General features: G+C 26.8%; 1 protein-coding gene across 2 annotated transcripts; it reads right to left on the bottom strand.

Annotated features, from left to right (window-relative positions):
* Positions 1-13,898: 13,898 nt before the first annotated feature.
* LOC8267756 lies at positions 13,899-23,851 on the bottom strand. Of its 2 annotated transcripts, XM_048374605.1 has the most exons (9): positions 23,630-23,851; positions 20,421-20,746; positions 19,840-19,931; positions 19,636-19,707; positions 19,193-19,299; positions 18,758-18,813; positions 17,904-18,078; positions 15,232-15,516; positions 13,899-15,051 (listed from the first exon to the last, which is right to left on the bottom strand). In XM_048374605.1, exons 2-9 carry the CDS (start codon positions 20,604-20,606, stop codon positions 14,159-14,161), a joined length of 1,866 nt encoding a protein of 621 aa, XP_048230562.1. In that variant the 5' UTR covers positions 20,607-20,746; positions 23,630-23,851; the 3' UTR covers positions 13,899-14,158. The 2 variants fall into 2 exon arrangements, with proteins under 2 accessions (XP_048230562.1, XP_048230568.1); XM_048374611.1 differs by lacking the exon at positions 20,421-20,746 and having other exon boundaries at positions 23,630-23,849.
* Positions 23,852-24,500: the final 649 nt, after the last annotated feature.

Genomic DNA, 24,500 nt, shown 5'->3' with positions numbered 1-24,500 from the left:
AAGCTTGGAAGCTTGTGACTACCTATATATATATATATATATATATATATATATACATAGAAAAAGAAAAAGAAAAGAAAAAACCCTTGATCCTTTGCTATGATCAAGGAGTATATATATATTATTCAATTCATTGGACTCTTATGTACACCACTGAATTATACATAAAAAAAGGTGAGGCATTGAGAAACTCTTAACTTGTTTCTTTATATCTATTCCTATTGTTGAACAGAAGTCTCTTTCAGATGACATGAAAAAAAAAAAAAAAGAAGAAGAAAAGCTATACAAGTTGATGTAATTGTGTATGAAGTCTGGCCTGTTGCCAGGAAAGAGTCAGTGAGTGAGTGCACTGTGTTGTGTTACTTAAAAAAATATACAGCTAGAAGATTCTTCTTTCTTTTTCTTTTTCTTGTAATATCAACCTAATAACCATGTATACACCCTAAATAAATTAAAAAGAAAGAATATTGCCTGGCTATTAGTTCATGATCTATGACACTACTGTCATATGTTATTTTCTTCAAGTTATGGCAGGGGAAAAGGCACACATATTTATATGTCTGAATTTAAAAATTAAATTGATCACTCTCTCTCTCTCTCTCTCTCTCTCTCTCAATAAGAATATATGCACCCAAGCATAATTATCTTTGTTTTGCTTATTTAGCTAGTTAGCTTACCCAGATAAGAATTAGGGATAGCCTTTGATTTTACTTTTTAATAATTTTTAGTATATATTTTCTTTTCAAATTAAAAAATTATATAATTATAAATTGTGTATTATAAAAATTTTAATTCATAAAATTTAATCATTTTTATCGCGATTAGCTGTTATTATTATTGTGTTACTTATGCTTAATAATGTATATTTAGAACTTAATAACTCTTAATTTTATTATTTAACCATTAAATCACGATTTAGAAAACCACTCAACCGATAAGATGGATTTGACAATCAAACAATATCATTATAAGTTATTAAGCTTTAAGCATAAAAAAATACTAAACATCTTCTCATTTTTTATCTCACCTCTTATTCACCCGATGTGACATCCACTACTTTTACAAAACTATCTCTTGATTTTTAAATATTAAAAGATAGTTTTGTAAAAATAGTAGATGCCACGTCAAGTGGATAAAAGGTAAGGCAAAAAAATAAAAAAGAGCCATGTATCATTACTCAAACCTATAATATCAAACATGTATAATAGAATAATAATAGTTGTTTAGAGCGAAAATAGTTTAATCTTTTTAAATTGAAACTTTTTACTAGTAAGATATTCTTTTCTATTACAATTTGCAACCATATATTTCTTTTTGTCTGAAAAAAAAACACATAATAAAAAATATATCAAAAAAATAAAACTATACGATACTCTTTTATACTTATTTCTAAAAACTAACCCCTCAATTTTTAATGTTAGTATAGAGAAGTTATTACCTTATCTGGGCTACAAAGTATTATGAAATAGGAGTCGATACATATCTAATACTTAGAAAAAATATCTTTTGAAGTGATGAGGTTTAAACTCGAAAATTTTTTATATTCTAAAAGGTCTCTTTCTACTCGAATAAAAAATGGTTTGCTTCTAATTATTATAAATAGTATCATTATAAATAGTATCGTGATAAATTTTTATTATTATCAATCTGGTTAATCAGTGATTTAATATCTAACGATTTGTTAGAATTTATATAATATGAGAAATCGAGCTTTAATAGATAGAATATATAAAACAACACGCATTTATTGATCAAACTCATTTCAAAACCCAATATCATATAATTAATTGTAAATAATTATAATCTTCACTAAAAGGTTTCATGTTCAGTTTTATTATTATAATTATGATTTATATATATATATATATATATAAAATTAATTTAGAGTTGGATTATATATGTATTTTGAAAGAAGAGACGCATACAATGCTGTAACTAGGGGAACAAGGAGGGGCAATTCCAGACTTAGCAATAGGAATTACATATGAAAATGCAGTGATGTCTCCTTAAGATTTATAATATATGTCTCTCATTTCTTTATTAGCTTTCTTTTTTCTGGAAAAAATTCAAGCTATTTGGTTTGATAGTTTTTTATTTGAGGAATAAAAATATTTTTTATATCGAAGAACTACTAAATGTTATTTGTTTTAGTATTTTTTAAGTACATGTTTATATTTTTATTATTTTTTATATAATTTTATATATATTTAACTTAAACCATCACTAAATTATAATTTTATAAGTAATATGGTATCTAATAATGCATCATAGAATTTATAAAATATATTAAGATTTTATTAAAAAATTGTTTCATAAATTTGATTTAAAAAATATAAATATTTTAATAATTTATTATATGATCGTAAAATATCTAGTTGAATATTAAATTACTTAAAATATTTATTTTATCAAAAATCTATGCTTCCATTAATATTTATAAACTAAGAATGAGAGAAATATTGAATATATCTAAAAAAATACTAATAAAAATAAAGCATGTGTTACTTCTTTAATACAAAAAATACGTATATCTCTTAGGTGTAAAAATGCGAAATCAGAAAGTAATTTTTTAACTTTATCCTTTTTTTTCTTAAATGAATTGTGGAAAAATAGGTAAGTATTACGCTGAGAGCTATTTTATTTTTATTTTTGTTTTGATTGAAGACTCTTAGGTTCTTAATGAAATAAAAATAAAAGTATAAAACTAAATAGAATAAATAAAGATTTTATAAAATATGTGTAAAAAATCCTTAATAAAATAAAAATATAGAAATTTAATAAGCTAAAATAAAATTTTAATAATTTAATAAAATAAAATTGAAAAATTCAGAGGTTTAATAATAATTTTTATCTATTAATTATATCAATTTAGAAGGAACATTCCTGAGGTTGATTAATTAATTTAGTTCCTTTGTAAATTCCAAAGCATGCCCGTGACATATATAGATGCTGTGGGAGGGCAAGTGACCTCTTCCAGTAGTCAATGTAATTGAATGAATAATCTATAAAAATGGAAAATCACTTGTTATATCCAATTTCAATTTTTTAATTCCCATTTTTTTCCCAATTTTTACCAAAGAATAATAATAAAAGATGCTTCCCTATAACTCATATATGTGATAATTAAAATAGCAAAAACAATAATAAAAAAAATTCTGGAAAAAATAAATTAAATCTATTTTTACTCAGATTCCACTATTTTATTTTATTTTTTTGTTCCTTTTCCTGTTGAAGGTGATGTTTCAAAGTTATGATAAAAAAGACAAAATTAAAATGTTGATGATGTTTCAAAGTTATAAATATTCCACTCTTCTTTTGTTCTTCTTATATGACTTTTCAGAAGTTTTCCTCAGTCTTTTTATGCTTCCCAAAATGATTTTAAAATTATGGGATTTTCTTTTAAAACTCAGAAATGCAGGTTTTGTATATGTTTCTCTGAACCTAAATTAAGGAACAAAATATTATAATAATACAAAAGATAAATTATCAAAAAAGTTCATAAACTAGTAAAAGTTTATTAGTAAGAGAAATATTTATTTTTAGAAAAACAATAAATAAAATTTAAATTATATTCGCTGAAACAAATAACATATAAAAATTAATGATTTTTATTTTTATTTTTATTTTCAGTTTGGAATCGAACGAATCTTAAAATAACTGATTATGTATAATTTAATTTAATTTAATTGTAATTAAAAGGACTAAATTCAGAAAGAACTAATTAAAGTGGACTACTTTATTACACAAAATTAATGGAAATCTAATCCCTGAAATATTCAGCATGGAAAAGAGAAAAGTATTAGAAAATTAAAAATTAGGAAAAGGGAATAAGTTTTCTTTTATGCTTTTCTATGTTATGGCATTATCTTGAATGGCTCAAGTTCTAGGGATTGAATATACTGGAAAAAGGAAATAGAGATGCATTTTAAAACAAGTTCCTCTCTTATCTAATTTGCCTGTGTGTTGAACAATGATTGGCTGGTCCTCCAAATAGGAAACCTTTTTGCTATTCACAATAAAAGAAAATGGAAAAATTGAATAATTAATTAGGAAGATTCTATTCCAAATATGACCAAACTCTCTTCATCTCTCTCAGTGGTCAGAGTAATATTGCAGTGAACATCTTATATTATGGTATTATATTTAAATCACATGATCTTTCTCTTCCCCCATGTGACCCACTACTTTGCCTTTTTTCACATTACAGAGAAAAAGAAAAAGAGATACATAGGCCTAAGCCCTTTTGTCTCATTTTAGCACAAATCTAAATGCATAACATGTGAACATTAGCAGTCTTTGATTTATCAAAAGTTAAAAAAGAAGAATTTGGATTTGGTGAAAATTGGGTAGGCTTTTTCATAATCTAACAACTAAGAGGGAGAGAGTGACATTTATTTAGTATAAAAGAACAGTTTCAGATCACCCACTAGTTATTTGGAAATCCCTCAATTTCAATATTTAAGTGCAAAATAGAAAATCCTACATCAAATTTGAAGGTGGGTACCTGCTATAAATTTAACTTTAAAGAAAGAAAAAAAAAAAGAATTTTGATGCATGGTTAATTAGAAGAAAATGGAAGGGTTGTGGATGAATAATAGCACTCTATCAATGTGGGATGATGGTCAATTATGAACAAATCTATGATAGTAAGTAAAACTTGTTTGACATAATGTAAAAAAATTAAAAAAGAAAAACTCACTTAAATAATAAAAATTTATGATTATATATTTCAATTGCGTTCATAAAATTAATCTATAAAATCTTATAAATATATTCGTAGAGGAACATTTAAACCATAAAATAATTTACTTCATAAAAAGGAATAAAAGAAGATCCATGAAATCTAGAAATAGACTATTTATTTTTTTAATCTAAAAAACATTACAGAAAATAATATTATTATTAATCTAAAAGATGATAAATAGTGAGTTAAAAATAAGACACTTAAAAACAATAAAAGAAAGATATGAAGTTTAGATAAAGTTTTTTAAATTAGTACTTCTCGTATTAGTATAAAAAGACACTTTATGAATGTTTAGTATTATGATTGTGACAAATGGATGACTGAGAAAATTTAAAATTAAATAATAATTCTCATTTTGGAAATTCAAAAATCCTAAAACTTAATTTTATTTTTTTTATCAAAAGTACCATTCTTCGAATTTAGTAGAAAAAAATTCTTTAATCTACATATGAAAAAAGCAAAAGGAATGTAATTTAATATTTAATAATTATTCACTCAACTTGAATTAATCAATGGCATAAGGGTATTGCGTTACTATTATTATCATTTCAATTATAAAATCAAGTTGATAGATAAGACTTAACAAAAATTTTAATTTTTAATATTAATATATAATATTTTAAAAAATAATAGCAAACTAATTATGTTAAATATTTTTTTAATTTTAAAATTTTATCAATATTAATATAAAATTTATGCTAAAATTATTTATTAATCAATTTTAGTATTACATAAATTAATACTAACAATATAATTGATATTACTATATATTTTAGAATTTAAACTTTATTATATAATTTTAATTTTAATTTATTATTAAATATAATATTAAAAATATAATTTAAGATATTATATTCTGATATCGAAATCATATCTAATTTTTTATTAAAAAAACTACTTATTAGTTAATATAACATTAAAATATAATTAATATATTATTTTTAGAATAAAATTAATATCATTATTTGATTAGAAAATATTTATTAAATATATAATATTAAAATATAATTAATATACTATCTTTTAGATTTAGAATTAGAATCAGTATTTAATTGAAAATGTAGTTTATTAATTAATAAATTAATAAAAAAACTATAAAATTACGCATAAACTTAAATTTCATATGTTAGAAATAAATGCATATGTCAAAAAAAATTCTACATGTTAAAAAATTAAACAGACGTGTTAAAAAAAATTCTAGATCTCGATAATTAATATAATGCTCAATCGTTTAGTGCATGACCGTTATTATTATATGATTATTAAATAAAATTTAATAAAATTTTTAAAATCTAATTTTATTTATCATATTTAAAAATAACAGTAAATTATATTTTTTAATATTTTAAAATTTTATTGTGTACTAATATAAAAATTATTTTAAAATTATTTAATAATTATTATAATATTATATAAATTTATACTATTAATATAATTGATATTACTATTTTTTAGAATCCGAAATTATTATATAATTAAAAATTAATTTATTAATAGATATAATATTTAAAATATTATTTTATATAATTATAACTATTAAATAAATAAGAAATTAATTTATTAGTTAATATAATATTAAATTATATAATTAAAAAATCAATCATTATCTAATTAGAAAGCTAATTCATTATTAATATGCTACTTTTTAGAATTAAAATCAGTATTTATTTGGAAATATAACTTATTAATCTATAAATTAATAGAAAAATTATATTACAAAATAAGCTTAAATTTCATGTATCAAAAATAAGTACGCATGTTAAAATAAAAATAAATACACACATCAAAAGAAATTCTATGTGTTAAAAAAGGGACACGTGTCAAATAAATTTTAAATCTCAGAATATATATATATATATATATATATATATATATATATATATATATATATATATATATATATATATATATATATATATATATATATATATATATATATTAGTTAATATAATATTAAGATATAACTAATATGTCATCTTTTAAAATTAGAGTCAGTGTTTAATTAGGAATCGGATTTATTAATCAATAAATTAATAAAAAATTATTTTATATGTCAAAAATAAGTATACATGTTAAAATAAAATATTTTATATGTCAAAATTAAGCATACATATCAAAAATAATTTAGAACTTATAAATTAATATATGCTAGTTGTTTACTCATACATTGCATGACCATTATTATTATTTTGATTATAAAACCAAGTTAATAGATACAATTTAATAAAAATTAATTTTTAATTTTTAATATTTAATATTAATTTATAATATTTTAAAAGATAATAGCAAACTTACTAGTTTTAAATGTTCTTCTTAATTTTTTTTAAATTTTTAAAATTTTATTAGTGCAATAATATAAAATTATTTTACAAGTATTTATCAATTAATTTTAGTATTATACAAATTAATACTACTAATATAATTGATATTACTATTTTTTAAGATTAAAAATTTATTATATAATTAAAATGTTAATTTACTATTAAGTATAATATTAAAAAATCATTTGAAATATTATTTTTTGGAATTAAATATTATCTAATTATTAATTTATTAGTTAATATAATATTAAAATATAATTAATATATTATTTTTTAAGATAAAAATTAGTATCCTGATTAGGAAACTATTTAATAGTTAATATAGTTTTAAAATATAATTAATATGTTATTTTTTTGGATTAAAGTCAATATTTAGTTAGAAATATAACTTATTAATAAATTAATTAATAAAAGAATTATAAAATTACAGATAAGTTTGAATCTCATATGTCAAACATAAATACACATGTTAAAATATAAATTTTATGTGCCAGAAATTAAGCACACAAATTAAAAAAATTAGATCTCAAAAATTAAGATATACTAGTCATATACTCGTATATTGTATGACCGCTATTATTATTTTTATTATCAAGTTGATAGATATAATTTAATAAAAAATTTAATATTTAATATTAATTCATAAATAGTAGCAAAACTAACTATTTTTCAAAATTTAAATTTTTTAAAATTTTAAAATTTTAATAATATAAAAATATTTATTAATTAATTTTAATATTATATAAATTAATCTATCAATTACATTGAAATTACTAATTTCGGGATTAAAATTTATTATATATTAAAAGACTAATTTATTATTAAATATAAAATTACATATAAATTTGAATTTTATATGTCAAAAATAAATATATGTATTTAAATAAAAAATTTATATGTAAAAGATTAAGCATATATATCAAAAAAATTTTAAGTCTCAAAAATTAATATATAATAGTCGTTTATTCTTGCATCGCATGACCATTATTATTATTTGATTATAAAATTAAGTTGATACATATAATTTAATAAAATTATCCATTCTGTCTCGCCATAAATGGACGGTAATAAATTTGCCAATTCTGCCTAAAAATCTAAGCTGGCCAATTCCTTGTAAAAGAAGAGTCCAGAATAGTACCTTTCCATCCATAAGGGGAGAACCTTTTTCAAGTAAGGAGTTTTTCATTATGAATATTTAATATTAATTTATAAAATTATAAAATATAATAATAAGCTAATTATTTTTAAATATTTTTAATTTTTAAAAATTTTAAAATTTTATTAATATAAATATAAAAATATTTTTTAATTAATTTTAATTTTATATAAATTAAAATATTAATAGAATTCATATTATTATTTTTTAGAATTAAAATTTTATTATATAATTAAAAATAATAATTTATTGTTGAATATAAAGTAAAAATACAATTTAAGATATTATGTTTTAGAATTAGAATTATTATCTAATTAAAAAGTTAATTTATTAATTAATATAATATTAAAATACAGTTAATATGTCATTTTTATGATAGAACTAATATCATTATCCTGATTAAGAAACTGTTTATTAGTTAATATAATATTAAAATATAATTAATATATTATTTCTTAGAATTAGAGTCAGTATTTAATTAGGAATATAACTCATGAATCAATAAATTAATAAAAATAATAATAAAATTACACATAATCTTGAATTTCATGTGTTAAAAGTAAATACATATGGCAAAATAAAAAATTTATGTGTCAAAAATTAAACATATATATAAAAAAAAATAAAGTATCAAAATTTATATTACATATATATATATATATATATATATATATATATATATATATAGAGAGAGAGAGAGAGAGAGAGAGGGATTAGTTGAATAAAAACATCAAAAAGAATGGAAATTCTTTTATGGATTAAATTTGGTTGAGTTGGTAGTAACTTTTTCACTTTTGCATAAATTCAATATCATAAATAAAATGGAAAATTGTCTAATGAATATCTATGTTATTCACATTATTAGAAAAATATTAAATAATCATTTAAACTAAAGCATTATGTTAGATGAAATTCTATAAAATAAAGGTGGTCAAGAATCAAATTTTTAACCTTTTGATTATGATAGTATGTAAAAGAACTATTTCACTAAAAAAGACATTCCAATTATTGAATGAAACTCTGAAAATAAAGTTAAAATCTCTAACACACATATTCTTACAATACTATTATTCATAATCCCTTGGAACTTTTCATTTAGCTTTTCCAAATGTATTCACTTAGGTTATTATTTCTATATCTTAATTCAATGGAATGATTTCTTTTTTACTTATTTAAATTTGGAAACTTTTGAGAAATATCTTAAAATTATTATTTTTAATGTGTAAATTTTTTTTTTTAAATACGGTTGTGATTGTTTTTCAGTTATTCTTTGATTGTTATTTATTTATTTATTTTATTATTATTTTACCAAAAAAATGAAAACTGTTATCTTGAAAAAAATTAAGAAAAACCATATTTTTGATATTTTAAAACAGTAAAAATGAAAAAGAAATTTAACATCGTAAATTTAATAAAGAAATAAAAAATAATGGGTACTTTTATTATTTTTCCTTTAAATTTCTGTTTATACTTGGGCTCCTATCATAAGACAAGGGCAACCATAAAAAAAAAAAAAAAAAAAAAACTTCATTATTATGGAAAAGAAAAAAGGGGAAAGAAGTGTAAGAGAAAACAATTGTTTAGAAAATGTACATGAAGTATGAATACCAAAATTCTTCCTTGAAAATTGACAGTTTTAACCATAGATGGTGCCAAGGAAGCCTATGAAATAAACAATCACTATTTAGGATTTTCTGAGGGCATGAATGGAGCAAGAAAGGAAGAAAAATAAACAGAAAGAGAGAAAAGGAAAAACCCCACCACCCAATCTCAGCTAAATCATGAAAATGCACATGCAAAGGATCTAAGCAAACTTTATAGAACATCTAATGTATTTATGTTCCTTAAAGGAAATGGATTTGCATCTTGGATTTTTGCATCATTACCTCTCATATGCAGTTGTCTCTGTATAGTATCATTAAAGAAGAGGATCATAATTGAATAATATGGAAAGAAAAGAAGGATCATAAATAATAGAATAATATGATGGAAATTCTAATGATAAAAGTCACAAGATCTCTCTCTCTCTCTCTCTCTCTCTCTCAATATTATACTGAGTGGGCACCAATCCAAATTCCAAATTTTGTGGTATATTCAAAGCCTATCTTGAAGAGTTTTATCCTTTGTGAAAGTGAGAATGGTAGTGATGCTTGGGAAAATCAAGAGTGATCAGAAAGCAATGATGCCATAATTTTATCATGAAGCTTTTCAATTTTATTTAAGAAAGAAAGGCAAGGGTGGTGATGACTAGAAAAGAATATAAAAGAAAAACAAAGATACTCTTAGGTGATGGGTTGGCCTGAAAGACAAAATTTGCTTTAGAGAGAAACATCATCTTCTTTTCACCCTAAGAAAGACAACAATATGGGTCAAGCTCTGCCAAAGCATTAGAAAATCCATTGATTGTTGTACTCAAAAGTTAATGGAAAGACCTATTTCATATGCTTTTTTACACTTTAATGGTTTTCATCTTTTTCTCTTTTTCCCATTTGTAGCCTAATAGTCGAAATTTATGGTATCTTATTATAAAAATGATAAACTCCTATCAATATTAGTAGATAATAGACCAAAAGATTCAAATACAAAACATCATAAATTTTTACGAGTGAAAATAATAAACAGATCGCTCTCTGATTGACCATATTTGAAATCTTTTCATTTCTCTTTATTTTTTTAATAAAAGTCTAGTTATTAAATTCAAATACCAAGGTAATACTTGGTTAAGTGGTTATTTATGTACAATCTTGTTATACATACAATGTGCTATATACTACCACATGGGAGGTGGCTACTATATAACATCCACCAAGTATGTTGAATGAGAAAGAATAATTGACCATTGGAAGATAAAAAAAAAAGAAAAAAAGAACCATAGCTGAAAAATGGTTAACATGTAAAGAGAGATAGAAAGGGAGGGTTTACCTTCTGGCTCTTTAGTGGGCAGTGTTGTTTCTGATCTCTGATGGAATGATGAAAAGAGAAAGAGAATTCCTGTGAAAGGGTATTAATTTGCCCAAATAGGCTCAGCTTTTTGGTTCCATTACTCAAAAGTCTCTGAAGCCTACACAATGGGCTAGGTTGTGAGAGCATGTTACCTGTATATATTGTATACAAATCCACTATTTAGTCAGGCTTTTGGGGCAAATAATCACAAAAATAAACAGAGGCATCCCTCTTGTCAAAATCTTTAAAAAAAAAAGATATCATATATTGTTATGGTCCTCTATATGTATATTGTCTTGAACAAGGGTTAAACCCCAAATGATACAAAGTGAAAATTCTCAGATTAAATTCTTGAATTATCATGAAACAAAATAAATAGATTAGAGATAGTCTCTTCATAATCTATCAACAGCAAACATTCATCTACCATTGATGTTCAACAACATGATGTCAGTTTCTCTGACGCATTTCTACAAACATCTTACCTGCATTCTGTGAACAATTAAGCCTCTTTAAACTGGCCCAGATACTCACTATTAATTTAAACCCAAAAAAACTTAAATCTGTTTGAAGGATTTCCCATAAGGTTTCTGATTAATTAATTGAGAGAATTAAAGGATATAATGCAAATGGAATTAGTGTTTGACATATTTTTAGCCTTCTGCATAATTTTTAATCATTTGTCTGCCTTGTAAGGTGCTCATTTATTCTTTTTCCAATTGCAAATGTAATATAAGTACACAGATTACAATCCATAAAATTAAAATTTCAGAGGCTCTTTTTGTTTAATATTTGGTACGTTAAATAAATGATCAATCAAAAGTATAAGATTTTGAATTCCAAGCTTTTTAAATTTGCATTAAAATATATATATGTGTCATTTTCTGATTGGCGCATTTATTTTTTTATTTATTATATTAAAAAAAATTAAAAAGAAAACGTAACTCAAATTTAAATTTTACGATAGGACTCGAGCCTGAATTTCATCCTAAATTAATTTATTCGGCTCGTCGGTCTGATGATTTGTTTACATTATTTTTATTAATATTATATAATTTTTTATTCCAACTTCTAGATATTTGTCACTCTCTAATCTTATATTCAACAAATCAAATAATCCGAAATGTTCTTGGAAAGCTTCCTTCCACAATACACAAAACTACATATGTACTACAATTTTGTATGCAAATAATATGATGTACTATCTAAAATTTGCCATGTACTATCTACTACAAGAAAGAAAAGCAATCATCTTCTTCTTCTTTGATGGCTACTTAAAATATAGTACAATTTGTACAACCATGGAATACTATTATAACTCTATAAGCTAAAGCAAGTGAGTAGTACTATGGCTATGGCGTGTAGTACATTTTCAAGACAAGTACTTGATTATATAATAGTTTGCTTATAAATATAACATGAAACCAATCATCTCTTGCATTATGCAGTAAGTTGTCATAACAGAGAGGGAGAAAATGTAAGGTGCAAAAATTGTGGAGGATTCCTACAGGAGCGACCTGAGAATCACATGTGGACATTCTTAGCTATATATACCCTTATCATCTTCTCTTATTTTGGGTTTATTGTACTTTGGTGTTCTTTCATGTGTTCTCAGGTCGCCCCTGCCGGGCTTTCCTCCACCGTCTGATTTTCTGATTATGGGTATAGATTAGTGATGGGCCCATGTTGGAGAAAGAGGGGTTCTAGGGATGACAACAGGTATTTTTGAATATTCAATCCGATGGATTTGAAAAGTATATAATCGGAGTTGAAACGGATTCATATTTGCTTTTTGATATTCGGGAAGCACTTAAGTAAGGTCTTTAAATTCGTAAGTAGTGATTGCCTGTTTAATATTAATATTTTATTTATATTACTAATTTTATTGTATTGATTTAGATTTTATTAATTTTTTTCTTATAATTCTATTAATATTTATACATTAAATAAGTTTATTAAACAGGTACTCATTTTGTCACCAAAATTTTATTTATATAAATAAATTTTAGCAGGTGGAGTATCCATTATTTAGTTAATACTCATAAAATATATTTATAAATATAAAATATAATAGGATGTTCAAATCTAAATAGTATGCAAATTGTATTAACAAGATTTGAAATAGTTATAAATAATGAAGTTAAATTTTTAAACAAATTTTGAACAAGTTCATGTAAACAAATATTTTCAAATAATTATATTTTAAATAAATTTGGATTAAGACATCTCTTATTTCCTTTCAAAAAGAAAAGGTATCTCTTATTTGGACAAGTAACCTAAAAAGGTTGCTTTATTATTGTCTAGCTGGTAGGTTAGTAGCAATACTTATTTTGTTGTACTTTTGAAATGTTTCTTCATCTTGGACAATTACAATTAATCATGGATGTTGCAGCTAGAGTTGAATAACTATATACATTGTTTTCAACAGCAAAATTGTTCATCACAAAGATTTTGCAAAGAACTTTTAAGGTTCTATGTCTATATATATATATATATATTATATTGCTCATTGGACTTGAAGAATCTCCATTTCAGGACTGCATAAGTAATCATCAGGTGTTGGAACTAAATTAGAGGTAGCAGAATATAGCAGTGGATACTGCACTTTTTGCCCTAGAGAGGCAAATACACCAACTGATTCGCTATCTAAGAATGTAAAAACCATTTTTGTGCAGGGTTGTTTCTCAGTTTCCTGCAGCTTTAAATCTTCTATATATGGGGATGTCTCCCTGAGTAATGAATTATGTAGCTCGTTTTTCAGGACATAAACAAGGCTTCCAAAGGCCTAAAGCACAACCACGTTGCCATCGCATGTTTGTATACATGCACAAACACTTGCATACAATAATGTTTGTGTTGGAATATGCAGTAGATATCTTTCAGAGTACTAATCAAATATAAAATGTGTTTGTGTGGGGTGTGTTGTTCCTGATGCCAGGTTGATTTTCTAAAAGAATTGCCATGAATAAATTAGATCCAGAAATATAGCAGTGACTAAACCAAAATCCTTATACCAGACTTAATAGCAAGTAGCTCTTCTTCCTCAATTTTTTTCCAGACCCCATTTATCATCAGACAGCCTTTGATATCTGTAGGCAACAAAGCATCTTTACCACCTGATTCGTAACTCTCTACCATCTCTCTCATCTTCTTAACACTTGACCTATCTAATAAACAAATATCATAACTAGCTTCTCTCTTGCTACGCTCAACTTGTGAGTTATTCGAATGAATATCAGAACTAGGTTCTTCTACACCACCACACTGTTTCAGTTCCCATGTCCTTCCTGATAGGTTCACTAACTCCTTATCGACATAGTGATGGTCCAGATCAGGAAGACAACCAGAAGATCCAAGATCACGGGGCAACATACCAATCGGACATGGGTTCCATGATTTTGCCACAGCCCATCTGTCTCCACCTTTCAAATCACCATCTGCTGTTCTCACAATTCTGCGCTTAGCTAGGCTAATTTTAACTAATTTTAGCTTATCAGCAGCTTCATGGATAGATTTGTCTTGCTGGACTAGTAGGTTACTGGAACTCTTAAGAGAAAAGTTTTCTTCAGCGACATCAGAATCTGATAAATTGAGCAAACTTAGTTTGGTGAGTTTCTCCATTGAAGGGCTATTAACCACCAGCTGAGCAAGATGCATTGTTGAATCCATTAGTTGCTTGTTGCCATACGATGATATCAGAAGACATTTGCGCAGCAGTTCCATCAGAATTGGATTTGACAAATTTAATTCTGTTGCAGAGACTCCTGTTTTGGCTTTGGCATCTTTGTGGCAAAAAGGTTTCAGTAACATGAGTTTTCCAGCAAGCCACGCAAACAGAGATGAAAGTTGTTCAATTTTGACAGATCCTGCCCTTGTAAAACCTGTTCCTAAACAAAAATCCACAGAATGTCAACAAGGAAATAACGAAGTTAGTCATTTCTGCAAACTTTTCTAAACCTAGGAGACATGGTATTAGCAGCTCTATGCTATTCAACATCAGACATCCTAAATTACTCAAAACAAAACAAACAAAAGCTAGAGCAAAAAAATGATGCATTGGAAGTCACCTGTTTCATATTTCAAGGCTTCTTGAGTCTCAATCATATTAAGAATGGCCTTAAGAAGCGTTAGAAGTAATTCTGGTTCCTTATTAGATAATTTTATTATCACAAGCTTCCAGTCATCCAACAAAGTGTGCGTGTTTTCGCCAATTTGGTTAGGAAACTCCAACAAAGTTGAGGATTCCAGAGCCTTGAGTATTAACTCCAACAATACAGATAGTACCTCAGAGGAGTAGGAAGAATATAAATGAACAAAAATTTTCAAGGTCTTTGTAGCTTGCTTCTTCAAACCTGAAGAAAACAAAAATCATCAGCATCTCTAATGCATCTAAATATATCAAGCATTAGTGGCCTCCTTTTTGACAAACTAATGACAATTTACCATTTAAAATGATAACATTTCAAAATCAGAGGACTGAATATTCTAAAAATATTCAGTAGAAATCTTTAAACCTTATGAAGGCAACATCACTACATAGAACATCAAAGATGTATAGAGTTATGAGGTTGTGAATTAAAAATTCTAGTGAGGTGACATTTAGATCTGAAATTCAAAAAATTTATATTCATTTTTTACTTGTTGTATGTTAAATGCTCAGCACAACTGTAGTACACTTAAGAGTTTGCACAAATTAAAATGAGATTGTACGAAAATAGGTATTTTCAGTTAAGAATGAGCAAAAAGTATCTGCAAAATATACTTCAACTAAATCATAGACCAACATATTTTAAATTACACGCTACTCTATTTGAAATCCATATTCATAGCAGTCATTATTTAACTTTATTCATGCGCAAATCTAGCTGAAAAAAAAGAAACTATTTCAGTAATTCAACCATACAATCTTCTTCAGCTTGAGTTGGGTTAAAAGCATGGGGCGTATCAAGTCCACATCCTTCCATTTCAAATTTTTTATTATCTAAACATAACATTAGAGGGATCCACAGAGGAAGATCCCCATACTCTACAATCTAAATATTTTTGTCATGATAAGAAGACAATGAGCACAAAAATACTATCAACTTTCATTAGTTTTTATCAGAAATAACATTAATGTTCAAATCATTTAAACCCACTTTTTCAGGATATGCCAATATGCACGAGTTTGTTCAAAGTTTAATATGTATTAGATCACAGCCTCTCCAGAGACAGCATCTCTTTTTGAGTAACTGCATCTAGTTAAATCAAATGAGTTATAGTCCCAATGTTAGTCAGCATCAGCATTAATAAATGTCATATGCATGTGATTCACACAGTAATCTATTCCATCATACACACTCATATCTGGCTCAATATTACGTTTTCAGTAGGTGAAAAATACAGTGGACCTGGATCTTGCTAAGCTCAGCTGTCATACTTATAAAAGTAAGGTTTAAGGTTTTCCAGGTATTTTATGCACTATAACATCCCTAATTTTTCTCTTATATCAATATATGGTAAGGTAAGTGTCTTGGCATATGCCAAATCTTCACTACTCTAGCACCTTTTTTCCCCTCTCCTTTCCTTTACCAACCCTTTTAATGCAGAAACCGTAATTCATCAATGCAATTTGCATTTGCTATTATCATTTCCTTTTCTATGCTGACAGAAACTTAGCCATACATCTAATAATGTTCGAAAACAGAGACTAATCACCCTGAGCAAAAAGTTGGAGTATTTATCTAAAGGTTGCAGACTGGGAGAAACCGTTTATTGCAGCTTTATCTGACATCTATTGAAATACTATCAAAAAAGGAATTGGAGCACTTCATCTTACCCCCAGATTTGGACAAATACAGCCTGCTGGACATAAGTGAGAAAAACTTAGTACGACCACAAAGCTATTCTTGATGTTTGCCACCTACAAAGGCGATGCTTAATAAGATACTATGATTGTAAGATCCTAAATCGGTAACCATTAAGGAAGCTTTTACATAAGAAAGATATCTGAAACCCAGTTAAATCACATGCTACCACATGCATGTAATGTTTCCATTAGGATGCATACTTTCAGAATACGGCTGCTTTGTCAGTGGTATAAAGTTTAGCTATTCCTGTCATATCCGAAAAGATGCTATAAGAGACATGCTTTTTCTGGATATATAAGTATTAAGTGAGTAGCACATTATATCAAGATTCAGACTAAGACGCCATTGTTCAGAAATTTATCCCCTTCAGTGCAAAGGACTAAAAGGAAAATGCAAGTAGCTAAGTGCAAAGTACAAATTCACGCTGGCTCTTAGGAGGAGATTTTATATAGCAGTTTTGTCTTATGCATGCAGATCTCGACAAGTAAGAGCAGGCTCCAAAACCACATCAGCCTCTGAACTACTTGTAGTTTGACAGCGTCCCTTTCCTACTTAAATGCTATAATGCTAATTTCAGCAAACTGATCTTAAACTTGATCTTTTCCAACTTCCCTTAATGAAAAAACTAAGAGAAAAGAGTAGTTTTTGGATGAAAATGATGCAAGTGATCCTACTTTATGAAATGACCACTATAAGGATCTGGATATCTATCTATTGAAAGACACCAGTCACTGAGGTTTGAAAGTGGGAAACTATATAAATAATAACCTTTTATCACCTAGGCAAACTGTTCAAGTCATCCGATATGTCACATAAGCTAGAGAAGAGCATTGATATAAGGCATTATCAGTTCAACTAAACAGAAAAGGAATAAAGAGTTTCATACGAACGTTTTCCTTTGATTGGTGATGCACCAGATTGGGAACTCTCCCTAACTTTCAAGCATGATGCCAATTCCAGAAGTTTTGATTTGACTTCTTTCCTGATTTTAGCAGTTCCATCTCTCTGGAATGGAATCTGTTCTGTCTGAGGCTCCCAATAATAAAATTTCAGCCAATGAATTGCCTGAAATTATCAACAGCAGATATGGTAAATTTGGCACTTTCTATGGTGACTTTGTTTTTAACAATGTAAGTCATACTTTTTCAATAACTAACCTTGGATGATAAAGCCAATCCTAACTTATAGTGAATGAAGCAAAGTAAAAACAAAGTGATTAACAAAAACAAATTAGTTGTAGAATCAACCGATAAATTTAACTTTGCATACATCATATGTCGATGATGTTTTCTCAGATACCCTTCTATCAGAACATAAATCAATTCCTTAGAAGATGCTGTACATGATATATCATCCACATGAAAAATACTCTGTTTCACAAAAAACTTCTCAGTGGCAACTCTTTTGATAACATTTTCTGAGACAATGAGTTATTGTGTGTTGTTTGATTGTAAACTATATTGGTCTTTTCGTAGCACTATAAATATGTGGAAATTCTTTTAATTTGTTACCTTCTGGAATTTCATATCTTTTCTATATGGGAACTCGAGGGAAGATTGCACACAACACACCCCAAAAAAGACAAGAAAAAACAAGGATGAAATCGTACTTGTATAGCAATTAGTAAACATTGATGAACATAGATTGCTTTATAGGTTCCTTCTCTTTATATGCACATGTGAAACTGTGGATCAGGAATTGCTTCCCATTTTGAATCATGCGCAAGAACTTGAAAAAGACACACCTTTGCAGCTGAATCCCGAACTAAAGTCAGTGCTGGCAGATCACGGTGTGAACCCTCTACAGTCAGAGCAAAACAAAAAAAAACACAGAGATGAGTTCTCAATTTACTCAAAACAAAATGCGTCAAGATCTCAACACTTGTGGAAAAGCTACATCATCCTATACGGAGATGTGCAAATATATAAAGAATCCAAACATACTTGATATATCATAATCACAATTATAAACAATGTTCTATCATAATTTTACTGAAAGTTGTTAAGCCATGTAGGAATACTGGAGATTCAAAAAATTTTAATTCTACTCCTGCTTATAATATGCACATAAATCATAAATTATTATCTTAAATTACCAAAAGTTATTAGTTTTCATAAGTAATATTTTTTTCCCACGACTGTATCAGTTATTGTCTGCAATAGACCATATAAAGGCTTACCATGGCGAATGTCAATCAGTGTACGTGGAATGCCAATTGCACCAGCTGCCTCAGCAATTGAAATTTCAGTTTTCTTTCGTGTCTTCTCAACAACGCAGTTTACAAGCCTTCAAAAAGTAAAATTAAACATAAGCATAAGAACTTCATACTCACTGTACTTAGGATCATGCAAAACTAGGTGAAATGATCAGATAAACCTTAAACGTAATGAACAAATTTGATAACCAACAAGAATCATATAACAAAGCTTAAGTGTCCTAATTTCTATACACTTAAGTGAAAATCAACAAAATTCTTCTAAATTCATGTAGGTAATAACTCAAAATGCAGCATCTGAGACAGCTCATGCTACTGACCAAATACTGCCTATATACTCCATATATGAGTATCATAATATAGCCAAAAATAAAAACGAAAATAGAAGCAAAGTAATGAACTCATACCTCAAGATAGCCATGCAATACAGCATAGCAAGCATTTGATCAGAATGTAAAGCATCACTTGGAAGGTGCTTTCTACAATGAGAAATAATAATAGTAACATAACATTCTAAAGAGTTAAGAAGAAACACAAGTGCAATTGAACCTAAAAGTGGAATCCAATGAATAACTAAGTTTTTCAAACTAAGAAAATGTAGAAATTATTACCTATAAAAGGGATCCTTTTGTTGAATTTCAATGATTGAAGCTGTGACATCAATTACAACCGGTAAGCATCCTCTACTTCGCCATGTGGATATCTAAAATACACCAATAAAACAAAACAAAATGTTGAAACCCTGTAGGAAACAGGAAATCAACAACTAAAACAAAATTAAGAGCTAACCACTACATGTACATAAAAAGTGAAATCAAATTCGCATCTATGGATATTACGGCTGTGCTTTTCTTTAAACCACTTCGCACTTCTCCATTAGTAAAGACCAGTCGAATACACTAACACCTTTTATGTTGCTGACTAAATGCTCTACCAAAGTCAAAATAGACATTTTCTTAGTTGAAACGCCCCATGAAGTATTAGTAAATTTGCTAATGGCGAAATGCACAAAATACTGAAGTGGCAAAAACCCAGAAAAACTACAATCCTAATGTAAAAATCAGTGAAATCACTAGATAATTTATTGTACTTTTTCTATTATAATTTATATTAAAAATTGCTATACATAATGTTCTTTACAATGAAATAATCAATTTTCCCATGAAAACAGAAGAAGAGAATGCGGCCTTACTCTTGTGATGGCAGAGGCAATGTTTTGTGCAGAATCAGAGAAGAGAGAATCTCTAACCCGCTCCCACTCCTCCCAATTCAACCAGGGTACCAATTTATAGCCATACGATGAAGATGATGATGATTTTTCTTGATCATCAGCATCAACGAGTATAGTTTCTTCATTGAAATCTAATAGCGGCTCCATTGAAGTAATAGACACACCAAAGTAGCTATCTTTTAAGTGCAGTTATAATTGGGCTGTCTAATAACTAAAAACCCTAACCCTTTTTTCAATCAAAACCCTAGGAATACCGGTAGACATCCTCTACTTCACCATGTAGATATCTAAAATACACCAATAAAACAAAACAAAATGTTAAAGCCCTGTAGGAAACAGGAAACCAACAACTAAAACAGAATTAAGAATTAACCACTACATGTACATAAAAAGTGAAATCAAATTTGCATCTATGGATATTATGCATAAAATTACATTACAAAAAAGATTATCTCACATTAGGGGCTGTGCTTTTTTTTAAACCACTTTGCACCTCTCCATTAGTAAAGACCAGTAGAATACACTAACACCTTTTATGTTGCTGACCAAATGCTCTACCGAAGTCAAAATAGACATTTTCTTAGTTGAACCCATGCAGTATTAGTAAATTTGCTAAAGGAGAAATGCACAGAATACTGAAGTGGCAAAAGAATAACTACAATGTAATGTGAAAACCAGTGAAACCACTAGATAATTTATTGTACTTTGTCCATTATAATGTATATTTAAAGATTGCTATGGATTAGGGGTGCAAACAGCCTAGCCGAGCTATTCAATGTACAGGCTCGGCTCGTGAAAAATTAACTGAGCTTGAGCTTGAAATTTTTTTACCTTTTAGAGCTCAAGCTCGGCTCGTCGTAATTTTGGTATGTTTGAGCTTGGTCCGAGCTGAGCTCCTAATTAGCTCAATACTATATATAAAAACGAGTTGAACTCGATCTCGGCTCGTTATTAGCTCGGTTTTTTAAATGAACGAGCTAAGCTTGAGTTCCGCTCATGTACAAGCTCGAAATCAAGCTCGTTAAGCAAGTTCAAGCTTACTAAATATATAGCTGTAAATTATACACAAAAGTAAAATATGCATCTAAATCCCAAAACTAAAATAATTAAACTAAGTTCTTCTTGATAAAAACAAAGAGTTCAACAAACCTGCAAGTGTACTATCAATTTTGATGAACTACAAGTGCAATGTTGTGGTTACGACTAAGTGAGAATATAGCAAGGGTCCGATTTGTGCTTGAGTTTGCTTATTCTCTCTATTTTTTATTTTATTTTGAGTGATAAATTATTAATTTCTGTTCTATTGACGGAATAAAAACTTGCATATAAGAATGAAGTAAATTTGTGCAAAATCATGTCATTTTTCTGCACCAAATGCGAGAACTGATTAAATAGAAATAAATTCAAGTAAATTCCTGCATTTCTAAACTTTTGAAACACAGCTAAGCTTTGCACCTAACATATCACAAGAATATATTGATGGTTGTATCAATTTGCAGAAAAAGTACCCAATATATCACATTATATAAAAAGTTCAATGAAATCTTCCTACAACAAAAAGCTCTTTGATTAAATACTGAAAAACAATTTGAAACCAAAAAATTTTGCAAGATGACCTTCAAGCCAAAGGTACATATTTCTTATTAATTTTCAAGAAAAAAAGAGAAGTTATAAATTTATAAGGCATACTAGCAAACAGATCATATCAGCAAAAGAACAGCATAAACACAAGCAAATGGAGGAGGGCGGAGGTTGAAGAAATGGGGTTGTCAGAGAATAGGGTTTGTAATTTACAATTTAATGGAAGAACAACGGATAAGGTACCTGCCCTTTTAAGGATTTCCGAACCCAAACCCGATTAAGAGATACCTACACGAACCAGTCCCAAATCCATTTAAGAAATTGCCTTTGTTACCTGAACCCATCCCAAATCCGAAAAAGAATATACGCATACTACCTGACCCGATTAAAACTCATTTAAATCAAATAACTATTAAATAAATTTTATGGATATTTAAATGGGTACCCATTAAGTACCCGTTTATATAAGCATTCAGATAATTAAACAAGTACCCATATACAATAGTTAAATTCTAAAATATATTAACAAAAAATTTTAAAAAAAAATTACAAAAATATAAACTAATCAAATCTAAGTATCCAATATTAAATGTTCAATATATTAATACAACCCAAGCATAGACTCAATAAAATATAAAATAATATTCTAAATAATAAAAACCAAATAAGATGCAATTTTAATAAAAGAAAAGGCTGTATTAACAACAAGCTGAAATCAAAAGAAATAAACCATCTTTTCACCACATGAAACTGTCCAATTAAACAATTTAGGAACTAAAGTCCCAAAATCATTTTAGAGGACACGAGTTATTACAGATTAAACCAAAGGTAACCAACCAGCTCCTACAACATTGAAAACATCATGAACAACCTATCTCTCAGCCAGTAGATTTTGTAAACCATAAAATGCAGAAGTGAACATTCCAAGACGCACTCCAATACATAGCTACTTGCATTACCAAACAAACTGTTATCTCTTGATGTTTCATTTGCAATTCTTTAACATAAAAAATGCACCAATGTCTCTTACCATCTCTTTTAGTAAAATAACAGATCTATTTATAACTATTATTATAAGGAACAGCTTGCTTCTGCAGTTGAACAAGATTCTAAAAAGAAAAGAGAAAAAGGTTGATAGTATATAAAATATCTTGTAAAATTTAATTTAAAGATATAACATGAAATTAATTTTTTTATGGATGAAGCCTACTGTGATGAATAACTAACAAACCCTTACAGTAACAAACCAACATAGCAATTAAAGCAAAAGAGGTATCAGGAAGAATCAATCTTAAAACAGGGAAGGGAAAAGTAACAATGCTAGAATGGTATCCATCAAATAGGAAAATCAATCTTAAACAAGCTTCTGCCATCCATCTCCACATGTTATTATCAAACAGAAAAAAGAAAAAAAATCAATCTTAAACAAGCTATACATGTTAATTAACTAATATTGCATAAGGAATAATTTTAATGATAAAGTTACAACAACAGAAATACAGCAGTAGAATTACATTAAGCTTCTGCCATTTACTTTAATCTAACAATAGAATTACAAAAATAATTAATGTCAAACTAAAACAACATACCTGATGACCGGGGAGGGGGAAGCCGACTGCTGCGAGGGCGGATAGACTGCAGCAAGGGAGACAGCAAGGGAGACAGCAAGGGAGACAGCAAGGGCGACGGTAGCACGTTTTGGTGACTGCAAAGATGGTTTTGGAGGGTGGAGGCTTGAGAGGTTTAGATGAAAATAGAATTAGGGTTTTTAAGATACTACAGTGATATAATTTTTTTTTAGTTTGTTATATCAAAACTTTCAAGTTCTCTACATAGGTTTTTCTTTTCTGAAATTTATAAATAATATTAGCCTATATTTTAATTTATTAGTAATTTGTTTAAAAAACTTGTGTGTAATTATTTTAAATTTTTTATATAAATATTTATTTTAATATTGTATAAATAAAAATAATTTATTATATATTTTTAAATATAATAATATATATTTATTTATTTTATTTTAATAGTAAAAATAAAGTTAACTATATGTATAATCAACGATAAATGTGAGTTGTAATATATGTTATGTTTTGTCATTAAAAATAGTTTGATACAAGAATTTATTCCAAGTGAATTGGATATAAAAAGTTAAATATTTTTAATATCTAAGATTTATTTAATTTATTAGATCTATATATATATATATATATATATATATATATATATATATATATATATATATATATATATATATAAGTAATATTTTATTTTATTTTTATTTTTATATTATATGATTTTTATATTGATATTTTATAAAATATTATATTATAACTTTAACACTTTAATAATAATATTTAATTATTGTATATCTTTTTCATCTTCATAAATTCAATTTTAGAAAAATTTTATTAAAATATTATAGTACAATAATTAATTGTAAATTTTAAATATTTTATAATT

This window comes from Ricinus communis, chromosome 1, assembly GCF_019578655.1.
Source record: "Ricinus communis isolate WT05 ecotype wild-type chromosome 1, ASM1957865v1, whole genome shotgun sequence".
Classification (NCBI taxonomy): Eukaryota; Viridiplantae; Streptophyta; class Magnoliopsida; order Malpighiales; family Euphorbiaceae; genus Ricinus; species Ricinus communis.
This window is presented reverse-complemented; position numbering and strand designations above follow the sequence as displayed.